Source organism: Mus pahari, chromosome 6 (assembly GCF_900095145.1).
Source record: "Mus pahari chromosome 6, PAHARI_EIJ_v1.1, whole genome shotgun sequence".
NCBI lineage: Eukaryota > Metazoa > Chordata > Mammalia > Rodentia > Muridae > Mus > Mus pahari.
The window spans coordinates 57,124,720-57,149,427 of record NC_034595.1 but is presented as its reverse complement, the minus strand read 5'-3'; the positions used below and the strand labels follow the sequence as shown (position 1 = coordinate 57,149,427).

The 24,708-nt window shown below is 43.5% G+C and overlaps 1 protein-coding gene across 1 annotated transcript in view; it reads right to left on the bottom strand.

Annotated features, from left to right (window-relative positions):
- Positions 1-18,095, bottom strand: part of Usp24 (ubiquitin specific peptidase 24) — a 135,647-nt gene extending 117,552 nt beyond the window's left edge. The window contains exon 1 of the mRNA XM_021201285.2: positions 17,500-18,095. Within this exon, the coding sequence (XP_021056944.1) occupies positions 17,500-17,814 (315 nt within the window). The 5' untranslated portion in view covers positions 17,815-18,095. The remainder of the gene's footprint in view (positions 1-17,499) is intronic.
- Positions 18,096-24,708: the final 6,613 nt, after the last annotated feature.

The window sequence follows — 24,708 nt, the reverse complement described above, 5'->3', positions numbered from 1 at the left end:
GGGGAGAGGGAGGGGAGGGGGAGGGGGAGAGGGAGACCATTTTAAAAAGTAAACATTATCCACCCAATGAGGCAAGAGGACAATTTTTTTTTCTTGATTTTGATAATGAGCCAAAAGTCACTATCCTCTAAGTGACAAGATTTGACATACCAAGATCGGTATGGTCCCTTCCAACCGAGACAAATCTTCTATTTTAATCCCTCAAGTTATAACATGAAACTTTATTTGCTGGAATAAGGGAAGGAGCAGCAGAAACCAGTCAGTTCTGTGGAGACGGTTTCTGTTTTGTAAGGAGCCTTGATGCTTCTCTCCAGATTATAATCACTATGCTTTGGGGGAATGAGAAGCAATGTTGCATCATTTCTGACCTTTTTCCCTTAGAGAATGCTTAGAATTCCTTTTTACTACAGACCTGTTGTAGATGTTAACCAGCTCAGAGTGACGAGAAGAGGGCATGCTTGCCATCCACGACCGACGCAGGTGGGCCTCTCTGCACACACATTGTAAACTATTGATTGATGGTACAAAGGAATATATTTGGCCAGCATCATTTCAATAGGAATTGAGTGCTAGCTACTCACCAAATACATAACATTTTGTCAAAAACAAATAACAGTTGCTCGTGTGTGTAAGACTGAAGCAGCAATAATCTGTTGCTACTATAATTCAACAGAACATTTCAAAATGAGACATGAACCGTGAGAAGTAAATCACACAAATGAAAATAACACTGTCAATTTATTACTTTGGTTAGCATTTCAACATAAAACATACCACAAAAATCAAAATGGAATAATAAGCCAGAGCCCAATTGTAAGTGGCCTCTGCAAAGGCTTTCCTTCACAGGGCTGCTGCTATGCCTCTCCAGCAAGTCTTCCAAAGAGTCCCAACCCCCACCCAGATCTAAAGGACTTTTTTCTATTATCAAGGACTTTTGAGATAGAAGACTCCTATCCAGATGTGGTGGCTTACACCTCTAACCCAGCACCTGGGAAGGTAGGTAGGTGGATGGCCATAATATGAGAACCCATCTTTAAGAAAAACAAAACAAAACAAACATCAAACAAACAAGCAATGGTTATGCACTCTGTGAGACAGGTGCAGGTAGATCTCTGAGTTCAAGATCACCATGGTCTACAGAGCAAGTTCTAGGTCTGTCAGGGCTACACAGTAAGCCCTGTGTATGCCCCCCCCCCAAAAAAAAAAACTGCTTTATTTTATTTATTTATTTTTTTTAGATTTATGCTTTTAGGAAAATAAATAAATGGCACTATTCTTAAGAGACAATAGTTGAGAAAATACCAACCTATGGATATTAAACATTCAACAAATAAGTAAGCTGGGCGTGGCGGCACATGCCCGCACGCCTTTGATCCCAGCACTCGGGAGGCAGAGGCAGGCAGATTTCTGAGTTCGAGGCCAGCCTGGTCTACAAAGTTAGCTCCAGGACAGCCAGGGCTACACAGAGANAAAAAAAAAAAAAAAAACGGGTAAAGATGAATATATTAAAAATAGCGTGATATTTTTGTTTTATGTTGGGTAAGTTGTGACATAAAGCTAATAAAACCTCCTTCCTTTACTAATTGGTGTCTAGACAGTGTCCAGTTCACCATGCTTTGACCCTCGATAAAAAAAAAAAAAAAAAAAAAGTAAATAAAAATTTTGTACATGGCAATAAAAAATTTTCCCTTAAAAAATTTTGATTCCTGGCAATGGATACCATTGTAGATAAATTATATCACAAAAAATTCTAAGGCACTATCCAAATTCTTTTGACAAATCTATATTTCTTAATACTTAACTCAGAATTTTAAAGTCTCCAGCTTCTAAAAATCAAATATAGATTATTATATTTTGGACATAAAAAATATACTAGGCTCAAGGCTGTAATAAAGAAGTGCAGTGGTTAATTCTATGGTCAACTTAATTGGATTAAGAAATGTCTAGGGCACAAGGGAAGCATAGCGTTGCGTTTGTGATACTAGAGACTACACTAAAAAGAGAACCTGGCCTGGATGTGGGCAACGACTGTCCTGGCTGGGGTCTGCCACCACTGAAAACAAACTAGGAGGAAAGCAAGTCTGTTCTCTTCTCTGCGTCCTGAGTTACTCAGATAAAGAGCTGTGGGGTCCCTCCCCACCCCTACTGCCATGCCTCCTTACATGACAGACCAGAGTCTCCAACCTTGAGACAAAATAAATCCTTCCTCCTCTAAGCTGCCTTTGGCAGGTCTCCATCACAGCGATGACAAAAGTACTAAGCGAGGACTATGTCTAACTTCCTCATCCTTGTATCAGCTGTTCTCAGTACCGACCTCAGGGCCTAGCATACACAGAAAGTTCTTGACAAAAACTGGCCAATGGCTAGTTTTAGTAAATGGACATTAACTATTTTGCTGTTCTGGTATTTCAGTATATATGTGTTTGTTTATCGATTGGATGTGATCTATTGGATGTGAACCACTACTTAATATACATCTATAGTCTCTATTTAATAAACTCTATTTAATAAAAATAACAGAAATAGCTGTTCTGCTCTTTTAAGAATGTACAGTTACAAGCCGGGTATGGTGGCGCACACCTTTAATCCCAGCACTCGGGAGGCAGAGGCAGGTGAATTTCTGAGTTCGAGGCCAGCCTGGTCTACAAAGTGAGTTCCAGGGACAGCCGGGGTGATACAGAGAAACCCTGTCTCAAAAAAACAAAACAAAACAAAAGAATGTACAGTTACTAAATGTATAGGACTGAAAGAATCAGGTGATTGGAATCTTAAAAACTGCAGAGAGACCGGACCCTACAAATGACATTGTTAGGGGCTGCAGGAACACAGAAAGGCCGCTAACTGTGCTGTCAGTGTCTATCTGGTTTCCTCTGGAATCTATCCTTTACCTTAAAATGAAACTCTTAAGATAGCTGTTTCAAAATACAGTCACAGCCCTTTCAAAACCTGGCAGGAGGTTAAAACAGAGATCCATCAGAACCCATAGCAATAATTAGGAGAACAAAATGCTGAGATATTGGGGAAGGACATGTGTAGGGCAAACACAGAAAAGAGGTAGGCAGAGCAGGAAGACAAAACTACGAATGCTGCTCACACTCAGGCTCACAGGGATAACTCCTGTGGCACCAGTCTTCTTATAGCTGGTTAGCAAGAACAGCAAATCAAATACTGGAAACCAAATGTTTCTAGTTTTTATAAAATAGTTCCTGTGACAGCTAATGTTCCTTGTCAACTTGACCAGATCTGTAATCAGCCAACAGGTAAGCTGCTTGGCACACCTGAGAGGCATTGGTGTTATGCACTATCTAAAGGGGTACGATGGCCCCAAAACACAGCAGCAGAGATAAGAGCACAAGAAGGAGGAAAATGCTTTGTGCATGCTTGCTTTCACTCCCTGTCTGTCTGTCAGCACTCCTTCCTGGTAATAGAGCCAGCTTCCTCGGGCTTCCAAAACAGACTGAAGACCAATAGCACTCCAGGACTCCACCAGCCTTCAGTGCCAGACTGAGACTATGAATCGATTCTAGCATTACAGCCTCTCAGCCTCTCCAGTGAGACAGCCACTGCTGTACTACACAGACTATACTGTCTGTGTAAGCCAATCTAATACAGTCATATATATATATATATATATATATATATATATATATATATATATATATATATATATATATATAAATTACACACACACATATATATGTATACATATATGTATGTATGCTATAAAAACCAAGTACATCTTTTTATACTTAATTTTCCTCAGAAATTATTTGAGTAATTTTACAGTCTATTTAAGAACTGTTAAGTGCTTTAGACTTTTTTAACTAATTATATTTTAATGGGCAGACAGTAAAGTTTATTTGTCTGTTTTAATGTTTATTTGCATTTAATAAAACTTATAGGCCATTAAAAACTCATCAAAGAAAACTTTAAAAAAAATCAGTCTGATTGTCCAAAAATAACAGTATGTAAATATTTTAGTATTAGCTTATTCCAAATATTGCATATATGTTTCAATAGGTATGTCCCCACAGACTCATGTACTTGAATACTCGGCCCATAGGGATTGGTATTATTAGGAGATACAGTCTTGTTGAAGTAGGCGTGGATTTCTTAGGGAATGTCTGTCACTGTGGAGGTGGGCTTTAAGGTCCTACATACTCAAGCTATGAACCAGGGTGACAGTCTCCTTCTGCTGCCCAGGTATTAAGATTTAGAACTCTTGGCTCATCTGCTACCATGTCTGCCTACAAGCTGCCCTGCTTCCAGACGTGACTGATGATAATGGACTAAACCTCTGAAACTATAAACCAGCCTCAAGTGAATGTTTTCCTTCATAAGAGTTGCCTTGGTCATAGTATCTCTTCACACAATAAAATCTTAAGACAATAAATAAACATGACTGGTTCTACAGCTTCTAACTTCTCAAATGGGTCAATAAATGAAAGAAAGCCGGGTGTGGTGGCGCACGCCTTTAATCCCAGCACTCGGGAGGCAGAGGCAAGCGGATTTCTGAGTTCAAGGCCAGCCTGGTCTACAGAGTGAGTACCAGGACAGCCAGGGCTAAACAGAGAAACCCTGTCTTGAAAAACCAAAAAATAAATAAATAAATAAATAAATAAATAAATGAAAATAAAACCAGGCATGGTGGTACACATGTACAATCTCAGCACTTGGGAGGCCAACGCAGGAGCATCACGAACTCAAGGCTAGCTGAGTTACATAGCAAGCTTGAGGCCTGTCTGAGTGCCTCGCTACGAGACCCTTTCTCCAAAGGGAGTGGGAAGAAGAGGAGAGGGTGAGAAAAGAGAGTCATAAATTGTCCAAGTTGTCTTGAGCGTGTATGTGCACGTGTGCATGTGCGCATGTAGTTGCCATCAGGTGTCTTTCTCAGGCACTCCCTACCCTCTCTTATAGGTTATGAGACAGGGCTTCTCACTAACCCTGGAGCTCACCTACTCAGCTACACTAGCCAGCCACTGAGCTTCAGGGATCTGCCTAGTTCTGCTTTCCATACTGACTTTACATCATGTGCTAGAAGTACCTGTCAACTTGAAATGAGCTAGAGTTATCTGAAAGGAGAAAACCTCAATTGAGAAAATACCTCCACAAGATCTGGCTGTAAAGCATTGTTTAAATTAGTAATTGATATGGGAGGGCAAAACCCACTGTGGGTAATGGCATCCCTAGACTGGTGATCCCGAGTTCTTTAAGAAAGCAAGCTGAGCAAGTCATGGGAAGCAAACCAGAAAGCAGCATCCCTCCATGACCTACCTCCAGGTTCCTGTCCTGCTTGAATTCTTGCCCTCACTGCTTTTGACAATGATAAATACTGTATGGAACTATGAGTAAAATAAACCCTTTCCTGTCCAAGTTGCTTTTGTTCATTATGTTTCAAAACAGCAACAGAAACCCAAACTAAGACATGTGGGTTCTAGGAATGTAAGCTCAGGTCTTCATGATTTCATGGTGTAGTACTTGATAAAAACACTATGACCAAGACAAATTGCAGAATAGTTTATTTGGACTCACCGTTCCAGAGAGATCTGTTGTGGCATGGAAGCACAGCAGCAAGCAGCAGGAACAGGATGCTGAATGCTCACTTTTTTTTATCTTAAGTACAAAGTTGGGGGGCGGTGATTTGCATAGGAATGGTCCCATAGACTCACTCAAGAATGCTTAGCCCACAGGGAGTGACACTATTAGGAGGTGTGGCCTTGTTGGAACAGGTGTAGCCTTGGAGGAAGTGTGTCACTGTGGGGGTGGGCTTTGGGAGCCTCTGTTCAAGCTCCAGTGTGGAAAAGGGCTTCCTCCCAGCGGCCTAAAGATGCCAGTCTTCTTCTGGTTGCATTCGAAACAAGATGTCCAACTCTCAGCTCCTCCAGTGCCATGCCTACCTGAATGCTGCTATGTTTCAAGCCTTGATGATAATGGACTGAACCTCTCAACCTATAAGCCAGCCCCAATTAAGTGATACCCTTTACAAGAGTTGCCTTGGTCATGGTGTCTCTTTGCAGCAATGGAAACCCTAAGACACAGTAGCAGCAAATTGGAAGTAGTTGGAGCTTTTTACACTCAAAGCCTATGCCAGCAACACAATTCCTCTAGCCTGGACACACCTTCTAAACATCTACAATCAATGCCACAAATAGAAACCAAGTGTTCATATGGCTATTACTATGGGGACATTTCTTACTCAGAACACAGCACATGGCACACACTTTACTGATTGAGCCATCTCCTCATTCCAAAATATTCATTTTGGAGAGAACTAAGACTCAGAAAGGTAAATTGACCTGCCTAGGAATGGCCTTCATAGATTCATGTGTTTGAATGTATGATCATTGGGAGTGGCACTATTGAGGTATGGCCTTGTTAAAGGAAATGTGTCAGTATGGAGTTGGTCTTTGAAGTTTTAAATGCTCAAGCTAACACCCAGTGTGAAACACATATAGAGTCTCCATCTGCTCAGTGTGGCCTTAATTATCCTGAAACTCTACTACATAGATCAAGCTGCTTGAAACTCAATAGTGATTTTCCTGCTTCTGCCTCCCAAGTGCTGGGATTAAAGGTGTGTACCACCATTCCTGGCAATATCTGCCTTTTCAAAGACATTTCATGTGGGTGCATGTGTGTGTGTGTATAGGTATACTTACACATATACATACATATATATATATGCATATACACACACATGCTCGTGCACACACACTGTATCTAGATAGATAGATAGATAGATAGATAGATAGATAGATAGATAGATAGATATCCTCTTGCCTCCAAGGCCCCTGCATCAGGGTTTTCATTTGCCTCCCTGACTCCCTGGTGGAGTTGGAGGTTATAGTAATAACTGCAACAAGCCTGGGTCCCAGTTCTACCCTTTCCTTCCTAGGGACATTGGCTTGGCTCAGTCATTTCCCTTCGCTGAGCTTCAGCTTCCCTAGTCATAACATGAAAGAACTAGGAAAGGCTTCTAGATTTTAAATGTTTTTAGTAGATTTTTTTTTCAATGAAATTTTAACATGGCAATGTAACAGGTGCAGTAGTGTTTCTCCTGAAGAGGGCTCATGCTCTCTACAACTAAAACCTTTGAGGAAATTCTAGACTCTGTTATGTGAAATATTAAGTCCATGTGATGATAGTACAAACATCCGAGAGAAAGAAAGGAAGAGAAGACTCTGTACTACCCTTGGCCAGCAAAGTTCCATGAATTAGCCTATTAAAATTGCCAGGGTCTTGACCACACTAACATGCTTAATATATAGTTGCAGAAATGGTGATGTAGGCAACCTAACATACATAATGGTGATGTAGGCAACCTAACATACATATATATAGTTGGGGAAATGGTAATGTAGACATTATTCTTGTTTTCTGAAACAAGAGTCTTGTTATGTAGCACAGTGTGGTGGTTTGAATAGGCATGGCCCCCATAGACTCATGTGTTTGAATGCCTGACCCACAGAGAGTGGCACTACTAGGAGGTGTGGCCTTGTTGGAATGGGTGTGTCTCTGTGGAGGCCGGCTTTGAGGTCTTCTATGCTCAAGCTATGTGGAGTGTGACACATCATCCACTTCTACTGCCTGTGGATCAAGACGTAGAACTCTGGGTTTCTCCAGCACCATGTCTGCCTATACTCTACCATGCTCCCACTATGATGATAAGGGACTAAACCTCTGAAACTGTAAACCAGCCCCAATTAAATGTTTGTTTTATAAGAGTTGCCATGGTCATGGAGTCTCTTCACAATGGAAATCCTAAGACACGCAGTAACATAGGTAGCAAGCAGAGAACCCAGAAAACAGTCTCCCCAAACCCTGATTTCATATTCAGTATCATTTAACCTCCAATTTCAGACTCTCTTTCTATCCATGTATGTATCCACTAAGTTAATTCTCTGCCCAATCAAACACCAGCCAGGAACTACAGATAAAATACACATATACGAGCACCTTTTAAACGAAAATTTCATCCTCAACAGTGCTTTACTTAATGTCTGCACACTATGTACTGGGAGAATATAGCAGTAGAAAACATTTGTGCACTTCATATAAAATGGTCCATGAGCTAGCTAGCCTTGACGAATGAATCAGTGCTAGCCAGATAAGCAAGAAGCATGGAGTGGGCAAGCAGATGGCAGAAACCTAAAAAGGAAAGGAAGGTAAGATAAAAGTCAAGTCAAATAGGGAAACCCTGCAATAAAAGGATTAGATTTTACCCAGAGGAGATGAGGGACTATAGATTCTTATGACCAAGGTTATGATTAAAGCTTGAATGTTAGAAAGATCCTTCCAGTGCTACACACAGAATTTCAAAGAAACATTTAGAGAAGACAGGAATGGAAACTCGAGCAGACAGACAGAGAAAGGGAGCCTGTGCACGTCCACATGCACAGGTACAGTGGCACTGGCTCTCTTGTAGCAGAAACTACAAGTACTTGTGAGCCTTGAGATATGGGTGGTGGGATCCAAACTCTAGTCCTCCAGCTTGAGCAGAAGAGCACTTAACCGCTAAGCCATCTCTCCAGCCCTGACAACAGGTGTCAACAGAAAAGAGAAAGGGAGGGGGCTACAGTGACTGAGACAACTGACAGGATGCTCCTCTTGTAGCTGGAATACCTTCCTATTTCTGAGTCAGCAAAGCTCACTTTAAATTGTTTCTAATGCCTTGCTGCTGATTTCCAAGTATAAATCTGAAAGTACAATTCAATTCCCAACTGAAACTGACAAGATGGAGTGAAAAGCAAGAAGGAAAAAGGGATTCTTTTTCACAGTTAGTTGGGGTCTGAAAGCTCAGATCACAGATGCTGCAAAGTGTCGGCCATAAAATGTCTGGCCAATAATCTTGTTTTAATTTCTAAAGTCATTTTGAAGAACTACTGATAAAGATTTTAAGTGTCACGTTGATTCTTATTGTTTCAAAAAATATTTCTGATATAAACTCTTGTGAAAGCATGTTGGGTCAACTGAATGTCACAAAAATGGATCACTACGTGGGACCGCAAACTTCAGAAGGACAGCGTTTACCTTACAAGTGGGAAGAAGATGGTAAGTAACTAAGATGTACTTGTCTGCAAGAGGACAGTCAGGTCTGACACTCGGCCCCAGGAAAGTGGCCCTCAAACCTTCCTATAATAGGCTAAAGTACTTTTATTTTTAAAAAAATTATCTAATGAAATTTTTATTTAATTGTTGAAGTTTGGTCTGTTTCTATGTATTGTAATGCTAAATTCTGTAGGCTTTTGTTGTCCAAACCTTGTTGCTTGATTTGAAAGTATTAGTTAAATAAAATTGGCCTAGCTGATTGAATTACTAGAGAAATTAGAGGTAAGTAGATTTCGAGTTACCTGGTTGGGGATAGAGAAGAGAGGAGTGGAAGACCAGGAAGAAGGGGAGGAACAACAGGAAAGGGAGAGAGAGGGAGAGGGAGAGATGAAGAGGGAGAGAGAGAGAGGGAGAGATGAAGAGGGAGAGCGGGAGAGATGAAGAGGGAGAGAGGGAGAGATGAAGAGGGAGAGAGGGAGAGGGAGAGAGGGAGGAGGAGAGATGAAGAAGGAAAGAGAGAGGGAGAGATGAAGAGGGAGAGAGAGAGAGGGAGAGATGAAGAGGGTAAGGGAGAGAGGGAGAGGGAGAGAGGGAGAGGGAGAGATGAAGAGGGAGAGAGGGAGGAGGAGAGATGAAGAAGGAAAGAGAGAGGGAGAGATGAAGAGGGAGAGAGAGAGAGGGAGAGATGAAGAGGGTGAGGGAGAGAGGGAAAAGGAGAGGGGAGGGGAAGAGAGGGAGGGGGAGAAAAGAGGAGGTGTGTGTGTGTGTGTACACGTGATGATCCCCACCATAAGGGGAGATGGACCATGAGCACGTGATCAGGAGAAACAGCAAGCATGTAGGAAACATCGCTGGGGAGGTGGCTAGGCTAGCAGTTAGAGAGTAGATATAGATTAGGGGTTCCCCGCCAGGAATTGTCAAAACCAAATGAAATACCCATAGTCTGAGTCAGTTTTGTAAGTTGGCTGGGGATAGGTCTAAATCGGTGGTACTGCACTTAACTGTGTTAGCTCTTCAGAACAATCAAAACAATCAAGTGTGGCTTTATAACCCATAAATTAGATTCAACGAATCTCTAAAAACAAGTAAATTCCCTTTCACACAGAGAAGAGAGAAAATCATAAACTATCAATAGTGGGAACAAAGTTTCTCACTGTTGGACAAAATTATGAACATGAAAATGGCCATATATTTTGTTAAAAATTCACCACAGACATAAACAGTGTCACCCACTACTAATGTGATCTTAACAAAAAAAAAAATTGTATGCAAAAAAATTATATGAAACAAATGTGACTGAAAATTGTGACAATATTCAGCAATAAAAAAATGTATACGAACAATGAGAACAAGAAATACAAGCTTTAAAATGAAACCAATGCTCTTGAAAAGGCAAAAAATAGCTCTTCTTCTGAAAATGAAGAACTATTTTCTTGGTTGACTATCTGCAGACTGAACTGTCTTATCTGAATTCTCTAGATATCTGAAACTTATTTGTTCAATGCTCTAAATTAAACTTTTTTAAGATTTATTTTTATTTTATGAAAATGTATTTTGTTTGCATGACTGTGTTTAAACCACATGCAGTCCCTGGTGACCACAGGGACAGGAAGAGGGTGTTAGGTCCCCTGGAAGTAGAGTTAAGCACAACTGTTTGTAAGTCACCCTGTGAGTGCTGAGGACAGCTCTAAACCACTGAGCCATCTCTCCAGATCCACAACCCTAAACTCAGTTAAAATGTATTACATATTTCTAATCCTTTTCAACAAAGCACACTGACATGTCTGTCTTTTGGCTTGTGACATCATTATAAATGCAGACATTCTCTTAGGGTTATGATACACACAAAGGTGTTTCAAATCACCCTATGAAAACTTAACTAGCCTGTTTTTAACGTTTCCTTTCTCCTATAACTAAGGGGCTACAGACATGTCTTGCTACAGTCTAAGGTACCTACTTCTTAAAGCAAACCGCCTCGTGTGAAAACTCTGTTTAAATACCGGGACAGGAACAAGAGGCGGTAATGGAACCCCTCTTCATGAAGGCAGGGTGGGAAATAAGCTGGACAGTAGTTTTGCCTATCAGCAGTCCAGAAGGGGAGGCTGCACAGAGGGTTCGAGGCCAGTCTGAGCTGCATAAAACCCTGTCTCAAAAGTCAAAACCAAAAAGCCATTCATACAAATACCTCCAAAAGAAAGAAAGGGGAAATATTTCTATGAGCAGGAGGGGGTGAGGTACAGCAAAAAGGAAAGAGGAGGCCTGGGGAGGGCAGTGGGGGAGCAAATAGCACAAAGTATAATGGTGTCTGTGTGTGAAAATACCATGAAGGAACCTATCTCCTCATATACTAATCAAAAAAATAAATAAATGAAAAAATAAAGCACACAAATGAGTAAATCTATGTGCTGTAGTACAGTAAATTTCTTTGTTATTCCAAATATGAAATTTTTCCTAGAAAACTTATCTCTGGCTTTGAAAGATTCTATTAAACTTTTTTTTTTGACACTTTCTTATTAAAAATGAAGATTTTCGGTGCTGAAAAGGAAGCTCAGCAGTTAAAAGCATGCACTGTGGGCTGGTGAGATGGCTCAGCGGGTAAGAGCACTAATTGCTTTTCTGAAGGTCCTGGGTTCAAATCCCGCAACCATATGGTAGCTCACAACTACCTATAATGAGATCTCATGCCCTCTTCTGGCATGTCTGAAGATAGCTACAGTGTACTTATGTATAATAATAAATAAATCCAAAAAAAAAAAAAAAAAAAAAAAAAAAAAAAAAAAAAAAAAAAGAAAAGAAAAGAAAAAGCATGCACTGTAACCCCATTGTCACAAGATCTAACACACCTAACCCTTGCAGGCTCCTGAACTTATGTGTACACACACACACACACACTATTTGAGAAGTAACCCTAAAAATATGTAAGTACACTGATATATTTTCCTACTAAAAGTTGAAACCTTGCAAGGCCCGGTTCTAGCACTGGCGAGGCAGAGGCAAGAGGACCTCTATGAGTTTAAGACCAGCCTGGTCTACATAGTGAACTGCAGGCCAGTCAGAGCTACACAAAGAGAGCCTTGCCTTTACACAAAAAACAGAAAAACAAACAAACACTGAAATCTTCTCTTCAAACTATGAAAGCAGTTTAATATAAAGTATTACAAAGGTTTTTTAAATTTTGAAACTGATTTCAAATCCTAACCTAATAAACTATATGATTCTGTCACAGTCTACTATAATAAACAGACTAAAAGCACAGGACACCCAGAAGGAAGTTCCTTTTACCAATTACAAATATTCTGAAAGCAAGTGAGGGCCAGCAAGCCAGCTCAGCAGGTAAAAACCCAGATGCCAGAGCAGAAGCCTCACGAGCTGGGCTCAACTGCCAGGCCCCACATAAAAGCTGGATTCCTGCACAGGACCCAGGTTTGGTTTCCACATGGTGGTTCACAACCATCTGTAACTCCAAGTCCAAGGGATGTGGTGTCGGGTTTTTGGCCTCTGTGGGCACCAGTTACACGTGCCATGCCTATATGAGTAGGCAAGCAAACGTTTTTTCATGTGTAATTCATACACAAAATAGAAACCAGTAAAAATGTTTTTAAGCTGGATATGGCAGTGTACATTTGTGATCTCTGAGTTCCTACAGCAAGGTGGAAGGCAGAGACAGGCGGGTCTCCCAGAGGCGCACAGGCAGCAAGCCTGAGGGACTCAGTGCAGCAGCAGAATCAAGACCATACCTCATCAAGGTGTGGGCAAAACAGAATTTCAAACACAAACACACAGACACGGACGGACAGACAGACAGACACACACACACACACACCCCCGACTAAATAAACAAATAATTGAAAAAATCTTGAAGGAAAATGAGAGGGTAAACAAAAAGAGAGACTCTGGCCCTTCCATGCGCTCACTGAAATCTTTCTCCACGGTGACCACAGAGAAATGTTTACTCCAAAAACCAGCTATCCTGATTCAGCTTTCAGACTCTATTTTCACTTCATCTACTTTCAACTAATCTGAGAATTTTTTCCTCAAACCTTTACATGACTTTTTTAATGTATCAAGTCATACTAAAGCAAACTACAGATCATATATTCAAATCACTGTTAACTAAAATGTATACTCATTTGATACTGATACTAAAACATACTGAGACTGACATAGTTTAGGACAAAAGGAAATGATCTTAATCTAAGCTTCACTTACAGCTGGGAAAGGGAAAGAAATGGAACAAATGAAAAAGCTACCTATCCATGTGACTTTAATTCCCTTGTGTTTTGCATGTACCGTGTGGCAGGGCCAACTTAACCTGAAAAAACAAAACCAAACAAAGCAAGGAATTCTTGCAAATACTTCTGACACAATACTACCAAAGGAATGTCACATTCAATAAAAACAAAACATGAAACTCACAATTACTTGTCTGATCAGAATATGAAGTATTTTAGAGAGTATTAATGAATAGAACTAGACAGCTAAGAAAAATTAATTCTTTAGTCACTGTAAAACTCCTTTCAAAACCTTTTACTAAAGACAAAACTAAAAAGGAAAAGGTGTACTTCATAATTGTTAAAGTTTCTAAGCTGCTGAGGATACCTGGTCAGAGTTATACTGACTCTGGGCAAGACTCCAAGGGCCAACTCCAGAGCTCTGTGGAGAGCAGAACCACGGGCAGCCATCAGCAGTGGCCAAAGGGGCACAGGGTTTTCTTTGGCCATAGTAAAGGCTTCCCACCACGGGAATTTTAAGGCTCGGGAGAAGTTATTTAGAGCAGTTGTGAAATATCACACTCTTTAATAATAGAACAGACTACCTATTTGCCAGGGAAGTGCTCTGGAGTAATACCATTATTCAAAATCAAAACCAGAAGGATTCTAAGAGGCCCTTCCAGACCCAAAGACCAAGAACCACTTCTACACCCACATCCAACAATACCAGCAAGAATAAAACAGCTCCCTTTGCAAGGTAATATCCTTACTTAATTGAAGACCATTATGAAAGTTTTCTATAGTCTATGCGTTATGGGCTGTCTAGGTCTCTCTAAATGCAATTCTCTTGCTCTTACTGAATTGCAATTTTTACTTTTCAAATTTTTAAAGCAAGTTCTAATTACAGAAGGGCTCCAAATCACCAAACCGATTCTTGCTACATGACCTTGGTAAGTAAGATCATTAGAATGTAAACTGTTCTATTGGCCACCCCCTTCCCTTGCCAGTGGGACAGGGAAGGCATGAAATGTTTATGATTGACAGAATCATTGCTGTCCCCCCCAAAAAAATATATACATATATACAAAATAAATATAACAATATTTTATCATTTTTCTGCCACATTTTTTTAATCCATGTGCTAAGGATATAATTCTGAGTTCCAGATACACTAAACATATTCTATCACTAAGCTGCATCCCCTACCTCAAAAACCAATTTATCGCCTCAAAAAATATTTTCTAGCCGGGCGTGGTGGCGCACGCCTTTAATCCCAGCACTTGGGAGGCAGAGGCAGGCGGATTTCTGAGTCCGAGGCCAGCCTGGTCTACAAAGTGAGTTCCAGGACAGTCAAGGCTATACAGAGAAACCCTGTCTCGAAAAACAAAAAAAAAACAAAAAAAAAAAAAAATTTTTTTCTAAAGGATCCTGAAAATAAGATATCCTATGCAGAATGCAGCTGTACATGCATTTTAAGACCCAGTGGTCCCTTTTAGCAATAGGGGTAAATCAGACATGGCTGGCACTAGATGTCTGGACTCACCACTGCACCCTGTCTTTTTCCTAGGAAAGGGAAGCATCTGGTTCTACTAGCCACCTCTGTAGAGACAGCTGCCCTTTGGGACTGAAAGGCCACATCTATAAAACAAGGGAACTCAACTAAGTATTAATTTCTAAAGTCTGTGCTTTTAAAAAAAAAGGAAGAAAGAAAGGAAGATTCTGTTCTCATTCTACCCACTAACGTAGCCCTGATGCCTTGGTATAGCACTCACCATCCTAGCCTCAGAGAACAGCCTCACAATCCACCTCTTTCCAAACTCTTCACCTTTCCTTGCTGTCCACACTGGACCAAACGCACTCAATCCTAAGACTATTACATGGACACAGCTAAAAGCACCCTGGCTTTTGATGCCAGACACCTGGTCTGGGATGTAGGTTCTAACTGAATACCTAACATGGTGATGTAGTAACTATTTTACTGAGGATTAGTAAAATGTACAAACAGCTAACCCACAGCTTGACATATCTTTCAGAAGCCCCAGTTTTATGTCTGCCATATGTGATGATTTTTAAGACTGTTAAAATATTCTTATCTCACTCCTGGTGTGGTATCAGAAGGTGGCCCATACTCTACCAGCACAGAGTAACGAACACAGCCCTAATAAGCCCTCTTGATGTCTATTAAGTAATAGTCTAGCCTCCCATAGCCCCAAGCCACATGTCAGGGGAAATGAGGGCAAGACTTTCTTTTAAAAGATAGATTCTATGGATTTTCTCGAAAGCAAACTTCTCAGGCCGCTGTCCAGTTCAAAGAAGCCCCTCCAGATTGCTCCAACTTAATGAATGGGAAGTAAGCTAATGTTGAGGTGCCACAAATATTTTAACTTACTTTGATTTTCATAGGAGATTAAAAGCAGGAACAGAAAATAAAATCTCTCACATACTGAAAACACGCTGAGCTCTGTAGACGAGTATAAACATGTTCAGAAGAAGCGAGTTTTCTTCTTGGTTTCTAAATAGACCAAAACTGGCTAAAACAGGGGAGGAGTGACAGGAGCTGGTATCTTAAGATGTCACACTTAAGAACTGTCACTTTAAGACCAGGTAGTGGTAGCACAGGCCTTTTAACCCTAGCACTTGGGAGGCAGAAGCTGGCAAGCCTCTGCGTTCGAGGCCAGCCTGGTCTTACAGGACAATCAGGACTGCACAGAGAAACCCTGTCTCAAAAAAACTCAAACAAAAGAGAATAGTCAATTACACAGAATTTCTAAAAATCCCTAGAGGACCAACAGCCTTTGCTTTCCCTACCAGTGAAGGACACAGATGAGCTACTGGTTAACAGTGGACTTCTACCTGGAGTATGTAGACAAACACCAGACTGAGGAACTGCTGCAAACACAGTTATGGCACAGAACACTGCTCAGGAAGAAAAAAAAAAAAATCAGGTGTCTTAGCTTAGAAATTACCCAAATTAATTTCTCTAAAAACACAAGCCTACTTACTAATTTGAGATCTGTGCTGTTCTATAGCCAGACTAAGCCAAGCTGCTACCTTCGACCCTAAAATACACTATCCGAAGAAAAGTACAAAAATTTCTGCCACGGGCTGCCATTTTCCTGCAGATTAATTACCAGCACTCTGGCTTCTGGGTGATTCTTCCTTGTTTTGGCAGGCTTGCCAGCCTCTCCCATGTTCTTTGCTCACAGGGTAAACCAAACACTAAAAGGATAGTTTCACTACGTAAGATCTAAGGGGTCTGGCTGTTCGTACTAGACTCCCTTCTCTAGGCTCCAGTCCCATTTCTTCTCCCTAGTCTATGCCCCCCGCCCCCTACCCCCCTGCCCCCCCCCCGCGCCTCCATGTTAACCTCTCTGAGGCTACACCCCTTTCCTCGGTCTAATTTCTCTTCAGTGACCCTACTCCCTTATCCAAGCCGGGTCCCAGCTTGGACCTGATCTCATCGCCGTCTGGCCCTTCCTTTGCTCCTACTCCTGCCCAGGCTTCTCACCCATTCCTTATCTCAGTCCCATTCCACTACTTGTCCCATTACCTGACCTTAGTCAAGCCCATCCTTGCAACTCAGACATTAAAACAGCCAAACCTGCTCCTCTGCCTTGTACTCATTCCTATCATTCCTGGTCCTGCCTAGGCCCTTCCTCATTTTAGACCCTGTCCTCTTCTGAGAACGGTTGGCTTAAAAACCTAAACCCTACTCCTAACCCCACTAGTCCTCCTGTCTGACCCGGCAAAGGCCTCGACTCTGCCAGGCCTATAGCGAGCACTATTTCTGAGTGAACTGGTACCTATCCCAAACCTTCACTGAAATCTAGTGTCACAAATACTCTGGTCCACTGGGACCTCAGTTTTGACACCTGATATTCATGTCCTTCCCATTTCCCAAGCCACGCGAATTTGGAAATGTGAACCCTCCTCCCCATCCCTCCTGGGATTCCTGCCCACCTCACAGACTCAGCATGTAGCCTATGGAGACCCCGCCACTGCCCAGAACTGTATACCTAACTCCACGCGGGAATATTCCTCCCCCAAAGCCCTCCTCTCCATAGGACCCCAGTCTAGTGACCCCGATCTCTGACCAGAGCCGGAATTCTATTATCTGGGTGCCCGGAGTTTCGTTACAGCCCCCCGCCCAAGAGTCCCGCTGCGAGCCGGGCAGGCTACGCTCCCTGTCCACCGGACTCCAGCGCGGCGGCCTCTCCCGCGAGGTCAGGGCAACCCCACTCACCTCCGCGTCCACCACCTCGTGGTAGGCGGGCGGGGGGTCGAAGCCGCCACCACCTCCGGTGCTCCCGCCGCGGGAAGGCCCGCTGCCGTCCCCGCCGCTGTCGCCCCGTGGGCCGCCGCCCGGCCCCGGACTGGGGCCGCCGCTATCCATGGGCTCGTAGCCACCGTAGTCGAGGCCGGGCCGCTCGTTGGTGAGCAGCGCCACGGCCTCGTTGATGTCGTTCTTGGCCAGGCGCAGGGCCTTGCGGATGGTGGCCGGGTCCGAGAAGCCCATGCACAGCAGCGTGGTCATGTGCTGCTCCTCCTCCGATTCCATGGCTCGGGCCTCGGAGTCGCGCCGGCCGGCGTGCGGCGAAGCTGCGGCTCCCGGGCCTGGCGGGCCGTGCCGCGCTGCCTCGGCCCCGGCCCCGTCCCCGGCAGGGCCCCTGCGCTCCCGCCCCGCGCGTTCCGAGGCCGCCGGGCCAGGGTTAGGTGCGCGCGTGGGCGCCGCGAGCCGAGCTGGGGCGGTGGGGCGCTCAGGCGCGGCCGGCCGGCCCAGCCCTGCGCGCCGCCATGTTGGCCTGCTCCTCCTCTTCGCGGGGCCGCGCCTCCGCTCCCGGAAGCGGCCCCGGCGGCGCCCGGGCCGCCGTCCCCGGGCTCGGGCGGCGCGGGACGGTGGGTGTGCGGACGCGGGTGTGTTTCTCCGAGGCCAGGGCCCGCGAGGGGCGTGCGCCGAGCGTGTCCGAGGTGAGAGGCCGCGGCGCGCAGGGCGAGCACGAGAGTCCTCCGCCCGCGCCTCCCGCCCACCCCTTCCCCCGGCAACAGGTTCCCTCTGGGACGGGAGGGGCGGGCGCCGAGCGGCTCGCTGCCGGTGTCGCCGAGGTCCCCGGGCGCCCGGGCCTCGGTGGCCTGACGCCACTCGTGTCCCATCGCAGGTGACTCCACCCGCCGCCCCCGGAACCCTGCTTGGTTCTCCTGAAGTGTCCTGCGGTCCGAGGAAAATGACCCCAAGCGGCGCTGAAGCCCTCCTCGCCGCCTACAGACACGGGTGCCAAGATCCGCGCGGCGAGCATCCTCGCACACCCTCGGCCTCGACCCTCCAGCCTTCTCTGGAGACACCTAGACCTTGGACTCCCAACAACACTAACCACCGGTCCCACCAGACCTGATACACTTCACCATACTTTTCAGCCGGAATCCATGGAAAACCTAATACATCCCCTGCCTTCCATCCCAATATAGAAATTCCGGTGCTCTGTATGAAAGCATCAGAAAATGCAGTGTATTGCGCGGTCCTTCAAACACAGACACATGGAAACATTCTGTCCTGATTCTGACCACCAAGCCTTGTTTCCACTGAAGTCTTGGGCTCAGGGGTGAACACTTTCCCCTCTGTTTCTGTCTTCCAGCGTTTGTCTCCTCTTTGCCTTCTGTTCCCACCTCATTGGCATGACCTCGACCTCGGCCAGTCCCCTTTTTCTGTCTCAGTGTCCTAAGTTTCTTCTCCTGGTTCCTCTTCCCTCTCGCATACTTGCTTATTAGTTCATCTGCTTTGGTCTTCATCCTGCTTTAGTCTTGAACCCCCCAATCCACTAACCTTTCTTTCTCACACTGTTAAAACATTTCTGATGGCTCAACAATCAGACCTTCACATACCCCAAATCTGAAATTACTGACAGCACTCAGAACTTTTCTCTGCATTCTCTGCCAGCATTTTCCCCTCAGATCCTGGTGGCTTCTTGCCTAGTAACTAAACAGTTTGTAAACATCAGCTATTTGATTATTTACTGGGTGAATTTATCATTATATATATAGTTTCTAGTGTTCTTACTAAAGGCTAGGTAATGGTTTTGGTCATAAAGTAGACACCTAAATAAGATTTTATTTAAGAGATAACAAGTTCTGGGGTGTTAATGAAGTTTTAAGTACATATAATAGATAAAGCCCAAAGTAGTCTAAGTTGAAAGCAACCTGTCACAGAATATACACCAACACAATAAGTCAGGACACCTGTAATCCCAGCCCTCCAGAAGCTAAGCCAGGGGGATCTCCAGTTCAAGAATAGCCTGAGCCACAGACCTCATCACAGAATGACCAAGTGTACCATTTACCATGTCAGGTACTGTTGATGCTGGCGATGCCGTGGGGAACAAAAGGACCATTTAATGATAGAAAGCGAAATAAAAACATTCCATTTCTACCTTGGGTTTGCAGAGTTAACCCAACAGCTAAACTACTAAATGAGTTAGCAACAACAAAAAATTGCTTGCTACTAAGATTGGAGATAGAACTGAAGAGGTAATGAGAGGAGAGCCGGCCCACTCAGATGGCACAAAAAAGACTCATCAGCAGTGGCAGGTCTGCAGACCATGACAGAGGAAGCTGTGCTTAAGCTGAGAGGAGGAAGCAGAGAAAAACAAGTCTGTGATGAGAACTGGAAAGGAGCCCCAAAAGCCTGCCCCCCAAAACCTACCCTCCCCTAAAGCCTCCCCCACAAAAACCTACCCTCCCCCCACAAAGCCTACCCCCCAAACTTACCCTCTCCCACAATGCCTACTCCCAAAACCTACCCTCTCCCCAAAAGTTTACCCCCCAAACCTACCCTCCCCCACAAAAGCCTACCCCCCAAACCTACCCTCCCCCCACAAAAGCCTCCCCCCAACAATAGCCCCGCCCCCCAAAAGGCCACTTTTGAATCAGATCCGGGAGTGACCAAAAAGCTATTTGAGTGTCATTTGAGGATGCAACAGCAATGCCAGCAAATCTCTTGAGTAAGCCGGGTGTGGTAGCTCATGCTTGTCACTCCCAGCCCTTAGGCTGAGATAGAAGATTAAGAAGAGTTCAAGGTCATCTTCAACTATGTAGTAAGTTTGAAAGCCATTCTGAGCTACAGGAGACCTAGTCCCAAAGAAAATAAATATCTTGTTAAATTGGCAAAGTATAGATGTGTCTTATTCATGTTCTCATTTACATTTTTTTTTAATTGCAGAGAATCCAGAAATGTTAAAAAAAATTAAAGAAATTTAATTACAGCCAGGCATGGTAGTACAAGTCTTTAAGCCCAGCACTTGGGAGGCAGAGGCAGGCAGGTCTCTCTGAGTTCGAGGCCAGCCTTGTCTACAAATAGAGTTCCAGGACAATCAGGACTATTACATAAAAAAAACAAAACAAACAAACAAAAAACCCTGTCTCATAAAACAAAACAACAACAAAATTACACCTATTTTACACATTTCTTTAGAAACCTAGAGAAAAAGAAAAGGTATGTAGGACTTTAGAAGTAAGGTATGGTGGAGCATCTTAAAGACATGAAGGACTCTACCATTAGTCATTTTTACTCGGGCTACTCAGATGGAGACATGTGAGCAAATGCACAGCTTCTATCCTTCTGAACTTATTGCCTATGAAGGGAGATGATCGAAAATAAACCATGATAGATACCTTGATAGAATGTCTTACTCTCCGGCGTCAGAGCAGATTTCTTACTCTCCACAGAGAAGTTCCGAAGGCCAGGGTGTCTAGAAAGGAAATGACATCTCAGTTATAGTGTGAAAGGAAGCAGGCAAGCCAAGAACGGGGTGTGAGGAGAGAAAGTCCCAGGCGACAGAAACAGCATGTGCAGGTGTCCTGCGGTGCTCGAGAGTAAAGCAAGGCAGGGGTACCGAGAGCCAGTGCGCTGTGACCTACAGCATTCTGGAAGCAGGAGAAGGAGGGAGGAAGCAGGAGAAACCCAGACACCAGATCACAGAAGGCTGTCCGAGCTGGAGGCTTGATTCTGACAGAATAGGGACCCACGAAAACATATATGCGGAGAACAGAGTTGCCACTGCTTAGGAAGACCAGCCTAGGGTAGCTACTTTGAAGCAGAGTTGAGTGTTGTTCTCTCATCTGCTATACAGGTTTTTATCTTGTTCCTGCCCCTTCCCAGTGCTGGAAATCAAAGCCAAGGCTCTGTCCCAAGAGCTCCAGCTGGTCTGTACGGTCTTTCTTTCTAGGATTTTCACTTTGGTGTATCTAAATACGCTTTTCTTTATGTCTATCTGTAGTGAGGTTTGTAGAGTTTCTTGACTATGCGGCTTGAGGTCTCGGGAAATCGCGGTTCCTTATTATTGTATTAAGAAGGTCTCATTGTATAGCCCAGGATAATCTCAAACTTGTGAACCTGTACCCTCAGCCTCCTGAGTGTTAGCGTTGAAGTGCACCATCATGTATGACTGGATGTTATTTATTCACATATTTCTATTTAATTCTCTCCCCTCTTCCTCCCTCCCTCCTGCTCTCGCCATTCCTCCTCCCTCCCTCCCTCCCTCTCTCCCTTCCCCTCCCTTCTTCCTGAGACTTCTGTTACACACATTCTATCCTTCATTACTATCTATCCTTCTGTCACTCTGCCTCAGTCTAGATAGTTTCTTTGATTTTCTGTTCTAATTCACAAATTTTCTTTTCAGTGGTATCTTTTATTGTGAAATTGTTTATTGAGTTCTTAGTTTAGTTACTGAATATGTAAATCCTTTGTTTGTTTGTTTGTTTGTTGGGACAGGGTCTCTCTATGTAGCCCTGGCTGTCCTGGAACTTGCTCTATAGATCAGGCTGGCCTTTAAATCACAGAGATCCTCCTGCCTCTGCCTCCCAAGTACTGGGTTTAAAGGTGTGCAATTTATAAGTTCTTAATTTCACTTTAATTTTTTATGGATTCGCTATCTATCTTGATATATAATTCCTTGAAATATTAATCACAGCTATTTTATAGCCTGTACCTGATAATATCCATAGCTGAATCTCCCTGAGGTCTCTTTCTTTCTTTCTTTCTTTCTTTCTTAAAGCTTCATATTTTCTTTTTTTTTTTAAGGTTTATTTATTTATTTATTTATTTATTTATTTATGGGAGTACACTGTAGCCATACAGATGGTTGTGAACCTTCATGTGGTTGCTGGGAATTGAAATTTTTTTTAGGACCTCTGCTCGTCGACCCTGCTTGCTTCAGTCAATCCCGCTTGCTCAGTCTCTGTTTGCTCTGGCCCGAAGATTTATTTATTATTATATATAAGTACGCCGTAGCTGACTTCAGATGCACCAGAAGAGGGCATCAGATCTCATTACGGGTGGTTGTGAGCCACCATGTGGTTGCTGGGATTTGAACTCAGGACCTTTGGTAGAACAGTCAGTGCTCTTACCCACTGAGCCATCTCGCCAGCCCCTAAGGTCTCTTTCTGTTGACTGATTTTCCTCTTGTCCTTCCTATATGTTCGTAAGTATAGAGTTTTTGTTTATTTATTTTAAAACTGGCATTGTATTTAAAAACTACAGGGATGATTTTCTTTGTTTTGCCTCAGGCAGGTAATTGGAGTTAGAGGTGATTTTTAAAGATGATGTGTGTTTATTATTATTTTTAATTCTGTGTGTGTATCCATGGGTGAGTGGGTGGAACCTGTTCCATGAGTACAGGTGTCCTTGGAGATCAGAGGCATCAGAGCCTCTTGGAGCTGGGTGTAGGTGGCCAGGAACCTCCTGACGTGGGTGCTAGGAACTGAAGGATTTTTCAGATCTTCTTTCTGTTTCTTTAGGTTTGCTTTCAACTGCTGAGCCCAGTGATAATGCTTTTAAAATTCGAGCCTATTTTTAGGTTCTTTTTGGTTTCTAACTGTTTTAATTGTTTATTAGTGTATCTCAAATCACCTCAATATTTGTGGCTTAGAACACTGTGTCTTAGTTAGGGTTTTACTGCTAGAACAGACACCACAACCAAGGCAACTCTCAGAAGGACAATATTTAATTTGGGCTGGCTTACAGCTTCAGAGGTTCAGTCCATTATCATCAAGGCAGGAGCATGGCAGCATCCAGGCAGGCATGGTGCAGGAGGAGCTGAGAGTTCTACATCTTTATCTGAAGGCTACTAGCAGAATACTGGCTCCCAGGCAGCTAGGACTAGGGTCTTAAAGCCCACGCCCACAGTGACACACCTACTCCAACAAGGCCACACCTCCAAATAGTGCCACTCTCTGGGTTTAGCATATTCAAACCATGACACACTGATTTATTTCTTCTAATTCTCTGGGTTGATAGAACAGTTATTCACCCCAATTGATGTTGTACCCACATACATAACACATAAATCTTAACAAAAAAAAAACAAACAAACAAAAAAACCAAAAACAACAACAAAAAAAACCACTTCTACTTCCAATTACCAGCCAGAGGTAAAGTAAACACACAAAATCATCATTCCTGTAGATTTTAAGATATAATGCCCCACTTTTAAAACAAACAAAAACTCCACAGAGCTTATAAAAATACAAGAAGAGACAAGGAAAATCAGACAACAGAAACACTTCTGGTGTTGGCTGGAACTGCCCTTAAAGTCCATTCAGCTTGGAGCTTGGCTGGGAAACTCTAGTGCTTTCCACATGATTCTCTCCCTTAACATAATGTTCCACCTTGCCGGCTTTATGACCTGTCTCTCCCTTGAAATGACCTTGACTTAAGTCTGAAGGCTGGATCCTAAAATATAAGCCCCAGTAAGCAAAAACATATGAAATCTCTCTGTTTTAAATGATTTGTTTTTTATTATTCTTTGTGTGTGTGTGTGTGTGTGTGTGTGTGTGTGTGTGTGTGTGTGTATGAATGAATGCCACATTAGTGTGGGGACCGGTGGAGGCCAGAGGAGGGTGTCAGGCTCCTGGAGCTGGAGAATATGGCTAAGAGCTGGGTTGGTGCTAAAAGCCTTACTTTGGTCATCTGGAAGAACAGCAAGCATGCCTAACCACTTAATTTATCTCCCTAGCCCTTTGAATCTCTCTTTACAGAACCTTTACTGATATACTACTGATAAAAACAGATCTCAGGGCCACACCCAGAGCCACAGTGAAGAAGGCTTTCTAAAGGTATAAATACCAGAAGCCCGGCTCATTGTGGGTGATCACCAATGCAACATATTACTGTATTCACTGAGATTACAGGGTATTCCCTTCAGTGACCCTTGATCTCCAGCTTGTCATCTTAGCCCAGTAAGAACATCCAATCTTCTCTGAGTTGCAGATTGAGAGTCAAGGAATAGCAGTGCCAAATGATTGACAGACATAGGTCCATATGTGTGGGGAGCCGCCCTCACATTCGCCATTACAAGATNGCGCTGATGTCCTGTGCTCTAACAAACAAACAAGGCAGCTACGCATGTGCTGGGTAGATTTCCATTCCCTTGTGCCCTGCCTTTCCCGTGGCGTCATCTGGGGT